The sequence below is a fragment of the Sceloporus occidentalis genome, unplaced genomic scaffold (genome assembly GCF_023333645.1).
Source record: "Sceloporus occidentalis isolate IW3139 unplaced genomic scaffold, rSceOcc1.0.p SCAF_88, whole genome shotgun sequence".
Taxonomy (NCBI): Eukaryota; Metazoa; Chordata; class Lepidosauria; order Squamata; family Phrynosomatidae; genus Sceloporus; species Sceloporus occidentalis.
In genome coordinates, this window is record NW_028317068.1 from 2,809,368 (window position 1) to 2,820,892 (window position 11,525).

The window sequence follows — 11,525 nt, forward strand, 5'->3', positions numbered from 1 at the left end:
ATCTTGGCTCCTCACCTCTGTGATTTATTTGCTCATTTGATGGGGCCTTCCCCGCTTCCCTCGGAGATGGCTGCTGCACATATTACTACGATACCCAAGCCGGGGAAGACCCCAACTGCCTGTGCAAATCATAGGCCGATTTCCCTTTTAAATACAGACACTAAATTGTATTCTAAGATTTTGGCTGACCGCCTGAACCGTCTCCTCCCGTCTCTGATTAGTAATGACCAAGTCGGCTTTGTCATGGGTCGCCAGTCATCGGATAATAGGCGACGGATTACGAACATCATTCATCTTGCCTCCTCTCGTCGTCAACCGTGCCTTCTCCTCTCCTTGGATGCGGAGAAGGCCTTTGATAGGCTCCACTGGGGCTTCCTCATGGCCACTCTACGTGCGTTTCATCTCCCGGAGGCCTTCATCGCAGCGATTGACCGTTTATATGTTCGTCCTCATGCGAGTCTTCGTGTTGCCGGCTTCCTCTCCCGACCTTTCGACATCTCGAATGGAACTAGACAAGGCTGTCCCCTCTCGCCTTTACTTTTTTGCGCTAGCCATGGAGCCTCTGGCTGTTGCGGTGCGATCGTCTCCGGATGTCAAGGGTTTTTCGTGCCATTCTGTCGAAACGAAGCTTGCCTTGTATGCTGACGACGTCCTGCTAACCATCACCGATCCGCTGCACTCTCTGCCGGCTCTGCATTCTCTCCTCGAGGAGCTTGGCACCGTTTCCTATTATAAAATCAATTGGGGCAAGTCCCAGGCTCTGAATCTTGGTTTCCCTGCGGCGGTGATTGCCCAAATATCGACGATGTTTCCGTATGACTGGTGATCCGATTACCTTACTTACCTGGGGATTCGTCTCACTAAATCTGTTCATACTTTGGCTAAAGTCAATTACCAACATATCTGGCGCACGATTAAGGACGATCTCCTTCGCTGGTCCAAATTTGAAATATCGTGGACCGGTAGGATTGTCTCCTTTAAGATGAACTCTTTACCGAAGTTGCTCTACCTGTTCCGGACGTTGCCGGTTCCTATATCGCCTACCCTCCTCCGTGAAATTCAGTCGACTGTTTCCGCGTTCATCTGGGCCGACAAGAAAGCCCGGCTCTCCATTCGTCTCCTTCAACGACCTAAAATGCTAGGAGGCTTGGGAGTCCCAGATGTTAAGAAATATTATCTGGCTGCTGCCCTCACACAGACTCTCCAGCTGTTCTCTGCTGCGGCGCGTGTGGCGTGGGTTGACCTTGAAAATGCTTTCGCTCGACCGTGGGCCCTGAGGGACTTACTTTGGCTTCCGAAGTCTGTTCGTCCACCGCTGCCACGTCTTTTACCCACCTCGAAATTGTCGCTATCCTTGTGGGATAAATACCGTACCACTCTTGGGTTTCCATCTACCTTATCTGCATATGCGCCCATTACGGTTTTACGCTCCTTACTGCCTCATGTCTCCGTTGACTCTTGGCTGCAGGCTGGTGTCCTGACCATTAACCATTTTCTTTCGCGAGGTCATGTCTGCTCTTTCCAGGAATTGAAGGCGGCCTATTCCCTCACCAATAAAGATTTCCTGCAGTTTCTACAATTCCGTCACGTCATTCAGAAATACTGGAAACCTACTCTATCTACGGCCTCCATGCCTCCTGTTGTTAAGCTTTGCCTTCAGGCTCCCGTTGTCCCGCATGCCATCTCCGTCTGCTATGCTGCTTTGCTGGACTGTGCGCCCGATAGTAAGCTTTCGTATATGGAGGCTTGGGAAAAAGAGCTTCAATGTTCCTTTGATGTTCAGGATTGGTATACGGCCTTGGATCAGATTCGTGGTGTGTCCAGAAATGCTACCCATTTTGAAACAGATCGTAAAGTCATATTTCGCTGGTATTATGTCCCTGCCAAGCTCTCCAAGATTTTTCCGTCTACCTCCCCTTTGTGCTGGAGATTGTGTGGCCACAGGGGGACGATGGCTCATATATGGTGGGACTGTCCTCAGTTGTCTACTTTTTGGTCTGAAGTCTTCGCACTCAATCATCTGCTCCCAGTTTCTATTGTCTCCTCCGTCTCGGTCGCCCTCCTAGACATGCTCCCTTCTGACCTAGATCCACCATGTCGTAAACTCCTCATGCATCTCCTCCTGGCTGCTAAGAGTTGTATTGCTAGGAAGTGGAAGAACCCTTCGCCTCCATCCATACGTGAGGTACTCTACTCTGTAGCCACTACCCGTACGTACGAATGTATGGCCCACTCGGCCATGGGTACCTCTCATGTTTTCCAAGCTACTTGGGATAGGTGGGATGATTTCTATCTTACCTCTTTTCGTGGTACCCCTCCTGGTTTTCTGCTCCACGACATGCGTACTCCATGGAGCTTGAAGGCTGTTCGTTCGTTTTAGGCTCTTCTCTCTCTTTTCTTTTCTTTCTTCTTCCTTTCTACTCCCTCCCTTCCCTTCTTTCCTGTTTTCCCTTGTCCCTCCTTTTCATGGACAGTTCATACGAGGTCCTTATTCCGGTGCAGCTTGCCACTGACTATATACTCCTTCCGTGTATATGGCTGCTTTGTTGTTTATTGCATTTACTGTTGCTCCTTTGATCATCGACTATGTATTTGTATTGCGCTACTTTTTCTTAGCTACCTGGCCAGGTTATGTTACTCCGCTCGGTGGTACGTTGTACTGTATTGGTCTGATGTTTGCTGATTTCGGTACCGTCTTATCTTTTGTTTTTGTCCATGTATTTTCTTTTGTTTGTTATGAAAAATCAATAAAATTTCAAGTGATAAAAAAAAAAAAATGTAACATACTTGTACCAATGAGAAGGTCACAGGTGCATGAGTAGCCCCAAGCGTCGGACTAGGGAGTAAACATAAACAAGTAAAGCCTCCCTCATGGATCACAGGCTTTGATGGAATTACCAATTGTGAAGAATGAGCATCCCAAACAGCTAGAGAACAATCAAGTCGTACGGAAGTATCGGAGAACCATGGCTGGGTAAACATAACACTGTAGGAACCCAGTATTACAACAAAACAAAGAAAGGAAAAAAAAACGGGGAAAATAAAGGGACGAAAAGCGATGCGTGTATTGGTGTCAACAGCTGTCAAAGTGAAGGTGTACTCGGGACGTCATTATCAGGCAGAGGCACGCCCATACATGAGGTAGGGACAGAACCCAGAAAGGGTGCACCGGAGGACGCAGACCAGGAGGGAATACAGTCAATGTAGTAGCTCAGGGAATCTCTGGGAGGAAGTGAGATCCTTCCACCAGAACCAGCGCCGATTATATTGAAACTCCTTGCCTCAGGACGCCCAAACCAACTCCTCCATATGTGAAATAAATTGCACCTTACTGAGCCATATTTGTATAGGGGGGGTTACTTTCTTCCTCCAAAAGAGAGGGATGACAGCCTTGGCGGCACACAGGATGTGGTAGGAGACCGAATGTTTATATGAAGTGACAGAGGGAGGTGTGATGCAGCAAAGCTGCCTCCGGGGTTAGGATAAGAGCCGGGTCAGACACCTCTCGTAATACACGCTCCACAACCTTCCAATACGGCACAACCAGTGGGCAATCCCACCAGATGTGCAGGAAGGTGCCCGGTCCCCCCTCACATCTCCAGCAAAGGTCGGGTATATCAGAAATAAATCTATGTAGGTCATGAGGAACACGGTACCACCTAATAAGTAGCTTGTAGGAGGCCTCTTGTATTTTACTAGCCAATGCACCCTTGTGTGTTAGATGAATGATTTTATCCCAGTCCTCGTCAGACGAGATGTGGGGGAGGTCTCGTTCCCAAAGGGCTAGGAAATACGGTTTGGACTTGGTGTCCAAGGCAAGTAACATGGAGTATAACACTGACATCAGATGGGTGCAAGCCATTTTTTGAGTTGTTGGTTTTCAGGGCATTTTTAGAGACATATGTCCTTACTATTTGGGATAGGGACACTTAACCTGGAAATGTCTCTTTTTTAGAGTTGATGGATAAAAAGGGAGAAGGAAAAAGAAAACATCAGAAAGGAGGGGCAGAAAAAGAACGTGATAAGAAAAAAAAATTATTAGAAAAGGATGCAAGCCAGTGCCAAAAAGTCAGTTCTATGTTTAAGACCATTGAAAGCAAACAAGTATTGGATTGTGAAGATGATGAAGATTTACATGAAGGCACCAGTGCCAGCTGTAGCACTGCTGCACATGCAGCTGTACAAAGCACAGCGATAACTAGTGAGGCCACTAAGCACATTGTAGAAGCGTGTATTGATCTACAAGGTGATGAAGAAATTTCAGTTGAGTGTATTGAGTCCCAACAAGTGATTGAAAAACCAACAACATCCATTCGTGAAGGTGTGCATGACATAATTGAAGATGAAAACTTGTTCTTTAGGCCATCATCAGAAAATCTTAGTGCCTTTTTAAAGTTCCATCCTTCCCAACCAGATGTCCTCAACTTGAATTCCAAAAAGTTGTACCAAAGAAGAGATGGGAAAAAACGTCAGTGGCTAACATATTCACGCAGTCATGGAGCTTTTTATTGCATGGTCTGTCTTGCTTTCAGTAGAGAAACAGACAACAGTGCTTTTATTGGTGGGTGCTTTGATGAGAAACATATGTACCAAAGAATTGAAGAACACGAAGGAAGCAATCTTCATAATACAACTTCAGAAGCCTTCCTCATGAAGTGTAAGGGCATGGACTTACGTAGTAGGTTTCATGAGAAACAAATGTCTGCCAGAAAACAAGAAGTGAAGAGAAAGCGTGCAATTCTTGAGAGAGTAATTGAAACTGTTAAATTTATAGGCAAAAGAGGATTGAGTTATAGAGCATCTACTGAAGCTGCTTATACTTTATTGGATGAAAAAGTCGACCATGGCAATTTTTTAGAAATTCTTCTACTGCTGAGTAAATTTGACCCTATGCTCAAAGGTCATCTTGATGACATAATTAAAAAGAGTAAAAAACAACATGAGGGTGCCGAGGGCAGTAGAGGACGTGGCAGCCTTGTAACAATGATTTCAAAAACTACAGTTGATAGTATTATCTCTATAATTTCAGCACTCATAAAGGAAAGTATAGCTAAAGAAATCAAAGAAGCTGGTATGTTTTCTGTACAGCTGGACACAACGCAAGACATAAACGTCTCTGATCAATGTGCCGTTATTATTCGATATGTCACAGATGTGGTGCATGAACTGCTTGTAGCGGTGATAAATTGTACATCTACCAAAGGAAAGGCTCTTTGTCACCTAGTTTGTGAGGTTCTAGAGTCCATGGATATTGATATTACCAATTGTGTTGGCAATGCAACAGACGGAGCTTCAAATATGCAAGGGCAATACAATGGGTTTACTACATGGTTAACCAGCAAAGCACCTGGCCAAATTCATGTATGGTGCTATGCACATGTACTTAATTTAGTCATAATGGATGTCACCAAGATTTCTATACAGGCAGTATCGTTATTTGGACTTCTAAATTCTTGCGCTGTGTTCATTCGTGAATCTTACCTCCGCATGACTGTTTGGAGAGAGCAGTCTCATGAAGAGCGATTTAGATCTCTGTCTGTTATTGGAGAAACAAGGTGGTGGGCCAAGGATGCAGCACTGACCAAAGTGTTTGGTTCATTTAATGACCAAAGCCAAGCAATGTATGTGGAACTCATTCAGGCCATGGCTGAAATCTCAACATCTCATGTTTTTAATGCAGAAACAAGGTACAAGGCTGGGACATTCCTAGAGTCACTGAGAAAGTTTCAAACTTTAATCACAGCCCAAATGTACCTATTTATTTTCAAACATACCTCTCCCTTGTCTCTTTACCTGCAAACCCAGGGTCTGGATGTTCTTCAGGCATATCAAATGGTGACAGAGACAATAGACACCTTAAGAGACCATGAACGGGACTTTCAAAGCATTATGAGTGCAACAAAGAATTTCATTTTGTGGGGAAATGAGAAGTTAGAGAAAGCAGGCTGTGAGTTTGTGATTGAGGAAGATTTTCCTATACCTGGAAGAGTACGCCGAAAGAAGAAGATGGCAGGTGAATGTGCAGATGATGAGCCAATCATATCAGAGTGTGACAAATTCAGGGTGGACGTGTATAATATAACACTGGACAAGATTATCAACAGTCTGCAGACCCGGTTTACTACCCATGGCCATCTGTTTGCAGATTTGGTATGTTTGGACCCTAAACATTTTGAGGACATTTTAAAGCACATTCCCCACAATGCTTTAGAACGACTGAGTAAACTACTCTCAAGATTTGATTCTGCAGCATCTAAAGAAAAACTGCAAACTGAACTGCTTGATTTTGCATCAAAGTGGAATAGGCTAAAAATGTCTCTTGATGAAGAGTATAGTGTGACCTATGAAGAAGATGAAGAAGCCATCCATCTGATCTCTGGGGAAGGACATTCAGGTGTTCAGCATAACACTGGGAAGTGCAAGACTTGCAAGAACTGCATCACATGCTGCTATCATGTACTTCTACGTTTCAACTTATACAGCCTTGCATACAGTTCCCTTTTTAATGCCTACAAGTTAATTTTGACACTATCCTCTTCTCAGGTGGCATGTGAGAGGTCTTTCTCAAAACTTAAATACATCCTGACCAGACTCCGCAACTCCCTATCCCAACAGCATTTGGAGGCCTTTATGCTGATGTCAATAGAAAAAGACATATTGATGGGCCTGAACAATGATACCATCATTGATGTTCTAGCTTCCAAGAGTAGCTTGCTGCAAGGATTATTGGTTATTTAAAATGTTTTTTGTATCTCAATACTCTTAATGTTTTCACTGTTTGTTTGCATAGTACTTTAATTCTATGCCACATTTAGTGGTTTTCTGTGTTTTGCCCTGTAAGGGCTTTTTGCACAATAAGATAAAAATATTTTGCACTTTTTACCAAAGTTTATAAGAATTGCTTAATATAAGCTACGGTGTAGCTAAACAGTTTACATTTTGTATTTATTTATAATTATTATTATAAATATTTTTCATTACCTGTAAGAGTTTCCACCTTATTACAGTTTTAAGGCACATTATTTTTAGTAAATTATGTAAATTAATAAAACTTTGAAAAAGGTTCCACACTATAATGTGTATTCAGGCTTCCCATGTTGAATGATTTATTGTTTTTAGAGTACTGATGTCCTCCTAATCCCTTTACATAAGGTTATATTGCTTTACAATCTGCATAGCACTGATGTCATCTGTATCCCTTACACATGCACCCTGAGACGTTAAGATTCTGTCTGTTCCCCAGGTACTTATTTGGGCCTTTTAACATTTGGTTTCTGGGATTTTAATAATAATGTGATATAAAAGAATGAGTTATAGCTATTTGAATGGCAAATAGTGTGACTCGGGTAAGTATAAGGGGTGCGTGTGGGTATAAGAGCACGACCGCGAGATACAATATATGGTGCTGGTCTCCAAATGTTTCCAGGGCTGCTTTTCATTCCCAGTCCGGCCCTGGCTGTATCCATCCTTCACAGCAGTGATCTCTAATTTAAGGACACACAATGGAATGGAATATAATCCTATTGACAGATGTCATAATTGTATAAAAGATTTGCAGTCATTAGAGAGTGAATCCAGACAAGCGCCAACACGTAGTTTGAAACAATGAGATTAATTCAAACACCAACATAGGACCATTTTTTTCATCCAAGCAACGCTAAGTGACCAATACTTAAGATCATAGATACAGAAGCAACTAATATGCATACTAGTTTTAAATGTATAAGTGAAGAGCCCAAAAAAGTTCGATCACCCTGTGCCCAATCATTATTACAGTGGTTTTCTAAAACATAAATCAAATGCTATTTGGGAAAGCCCACATTAAACATTGCTAAAAAAAAACAAAAAAAACACCTGCTCGCACTATGAAGCGAGAGCACACACGTGGTTGCCGTCAGTCAGGAAAACGATGTATGCAGAGTGCCTATGGCACTGGGAAATTACCAACAGGACGCATCATGCGTACATAAAAAAAAAAAAAACCTGAATCAGAGTAAAACGAGGTCATCGACAATCTCTGTGAACACGATCCAAATAGTTTTGAGTAAGAACTATATCCTTGAAGTGCGAGTTAAACAGGAAATAATTAGCGTCAGCGCCCAACAATATCAAGCTTTTACAATCTGACTGACTCAATCAGTCATAGAAGCTATGCTTGATAAATGAGTATCTTTAATTCAAACTTTAAGGATGTATAAATAAGTAAATAAAGATGAAGCACTAAATGGACGTGGTAAGTGCTGCTGATTCACAATAGTGAATTTCAAGATCTTGAAAAATAATTCTTCCCAAAACATACGTCTCACGGATTGTATATATTCATAAGGATCCTAGGTACTTGAAAGACATAAAATGGGAAGAAAAAAGATATGGTGTAGTATGTTAAATAATAAATGGTATATGTGATAAAGTGAAGGAGAAACTCTTGCATTATACAGGGAGCTACCTGGTCCATTCATAATTCTTTCTTTGAAACACAGCGTTCAGGTGTCTCCGACAAAAATCAATTCTCTCCAAAAAAAGATCAAAGGCGGATACCAGGAGGTTAAGAGGTGTAGACGTATCTTTAATATATTTTTTCTATACTACACCATATATTTTTTTTTCCCGTTTTATATCTTTCAAGTACCTAGGATGCTTATGAATATATACAATCCATGAGACATATGTTTTGGGAAGAATTATTTTTCAAGATCTTGAAATTCACTATTGTGAATCAGCAGCACTTACCACGTCCATTTAGTGCTTCATCTTTATTTACTTATTTATACATCCTTAAAGTTTGAATTAAAGATACTCATTTATCAAGCATAGCTTCTATGACTGATTGAGTCAGTCAGATTGTAAAAGCTCAAAACGGCTTTCACTTTACCGCAAAGGACAACTTGCTATTTTACGACATCTTTGTGAAGAAAAAAAACTCCACTTAGGAAATTGGCAGTATCGCCACTAATAACCTATGGTCAGACTGCTTTGGAGGAGAACAGATTAACCGAGCATCACAAGACTTTTTCATTTAGCAGCTGGAACATCACCATAAAATAAAATCCAAAAAGCAGGCCTTGTTTTTCCAGGGAAGCAATATCTCCACCAAGTTAAACACAAACCTGTTGCTGGTGAAATGCAGTAGTCATCATCCACAGACTGTCCATAGAGGTCATCATCATCAAAATCTACAAAAAAAACAAAACAGTATTTGTGACATCCACCAAGCTAAATACATGGAGTTCCCTTAGTCTTACAAACCATACACCATTTTAGTCCAGGCCTGTCTCTGGACGCACTCCTCACATGGAAACGGGGTCTCCAGACAGAGGACTGGCCAGAGCACTATAATGCGACAGAACCACCACCCACTTTCTTCTAATAATGCCTCTTGTTATAAAACCAAGCACCCCGCTTGCTTTGTTGTACTAAGTCAAAAGAAATAAATAATAAACAAAACGAGAGTACAGTTACACTTGCTTGTACTACGCCTGGAATGGTTGGTTTTTATATATAAAAATTTTTATTTCAGATTAAATAAGAGACCTCTAAGGTCCCCAAAGCAAGTGTGACTCCACATCATTTTCTATGTTGACCCAATAAAAAAAGGCATCGTCTTTAGGTAAAGACGATGCCTTTTTTTATTGGGTCAACATAGAAAATGATGTGGAGTCACACTTGCTTTCTCTTAGACCAATGTGGATACACCCTTTTTCTTTATTAAGTATAAGCCACAAAGTATCAAGGCACTTAAACTTTGAATAGTTTTTCAGTGCAAGCCAAACTTTCTACTTAACTATTACACAATCTCCGTAATGTTAATGGGTTCAATCTCTCTGGTAAGAGGGAGACTCCAGCCAGCACATGTACTTTAACGTTCCTTTAAAGGTTCCTTTATATTTTCGTGGTTTTGCTTTTTGCAGATGTATGGGGGGATTCTGCATTATCCTTCATATGCATTTGCCCCTTCTCCCATTCCCCAGCTGTGTACGAGATGGGCTCGGCCAAAAAACATTTCTCTGTAGATAACATACGGAACATATGTCAGGTCCGGCTCAGCGAAACTGGGGGGCAGGGTCTATTTAGCGCATGCACAGCAAGCGCACCCATTGATTTTACTGGGAGAGCTTTGCAAATTTTAAGCTGCAGCTAGTACCAGTAGCAGGAATACGGCAAATCTTCTTCAACCCAGAAGCTTAGCCAGAAGGCACAGATGCAAATACAAATATTACCTTTGGTTTTATTTACATTTGGCTCTATTTTGCATCATGTGCACCAAGTGTACAGGTGTAGTCTCTATCCTCTTCCTAACCACATTATATATATATATATTTATTTATTTATTTTAAACACACACACCACAATCATCCACGTATCCAGTTATCTCAATGCCCACACACACGCCTACACATACAGCAAGTGCATTCACCACCGATAGTTTAATATGAAAAGAGGGCGGAGTCCATGTATTCAGCCAACCATATGCACAGTGGACCCGTAACCTTCCCCCATACATATGCGCACTGGATAAGCACCATACTAAACACACATAACAAGCATTGTCCCTTTTGCTCACACAAACATGCCCTAAGCCACAGGCCTCAATGCCACATGCGCATACGTGATTTCAGCAGCCCCCACCATCGCGCCCACCCATGCCGTATTATCTCCTTACCATCATCATAGTTGTATCCCCGCACGTTCCGGTGTCTAGCCATGCTTTGTGTTGCTATGGAACGCCGTCTCCTCACCCTATACTCGTGGCCTCAAAACCTCCACATCTAATTCCGGAGCCCTTGCGATTGCAGGCGCCACAGTAAAGACGTCATAAAGCGACATAACCGCTAGATCACAACGTTGCCATCCCTAAAGCCAGTGTCGTAAAAATCGCATTGAAAGAGTCGCCTTTGGGAAGCGCTCACTTACGTTGCCGACGCCATTTGTTCGAAGACCGCAGTACATCGCTTAGTATATATACGGCTATAACAAAATGGCCCCGGTTACGGAGACAGTAAGACGACCGTGACTAAACACATAGTCACAGGCGGACCATGGAAACACATGCGCAGTTGTGGAATCAGAAGAGGCTGACGTATTCCAAATTAGATTTTAGATGTGGACAAATATTTGCTCAAGAAAAGAAAATTACAGGCATTCAAAACTTAAATAATAAAGTGAATAAGAAAAGTAACAGTTTTATGTAAATCTACCCCTTTGTGCATCATCACAGACAACATGCCAGCACTGACACCCCACACACATACACAATCATTCTGACACTGTACATTGACACCTCACACAGTCTACCATTGTACACCGACATACAAACACTCATTTTTTTATTTTTTATTTTTTTTTTTTTGAAGCCCGAGGTGCGTGCTCCTTTGGGTGATGCGTTCTGTGCTCCAAAGAGGCAGCAGAAGCCATATACGAAACTGGGTCCCCACAAGGGGAACCCAGACAAATTCCTCCCCCCCCCCATGGGAGGGTCGGATCTTAGGACTCTCCCCGAAGGGTGAGACCCCATCGCCATGGGGCAC

At 42.4% G+C, this 11,525-nt stretch overlaps 1 protein-coding gene across 1 annotated transcript in view; it reads right to left on the reverse strand.

The window, feature by feature from the left end:
* LOC149284799 (HBS1-like protein) overlaps positions 1-10,703 on the reverse strand; it is a 69,829-nt gene extending 59,126 nt beyond the window's left edge. The window contains exons 1-2 of the mRNA XM_089496216.1: positions 10,661-10,703; positions 9,108-9,173 (exon numbers count right to left, since the gene is read on the reverse strand). Of these exons, the coding sequence (XP_089352342.1) occupies positions 9,108-9,173; positions 10,661-10,703 (109 nt within the window). The remainder of the gene's footprint in view (positions 1-9,107; positions 9,174-10,660) is intronic.
* Positions 10,704-11,525: the final 822 nt, after the last annotated feature.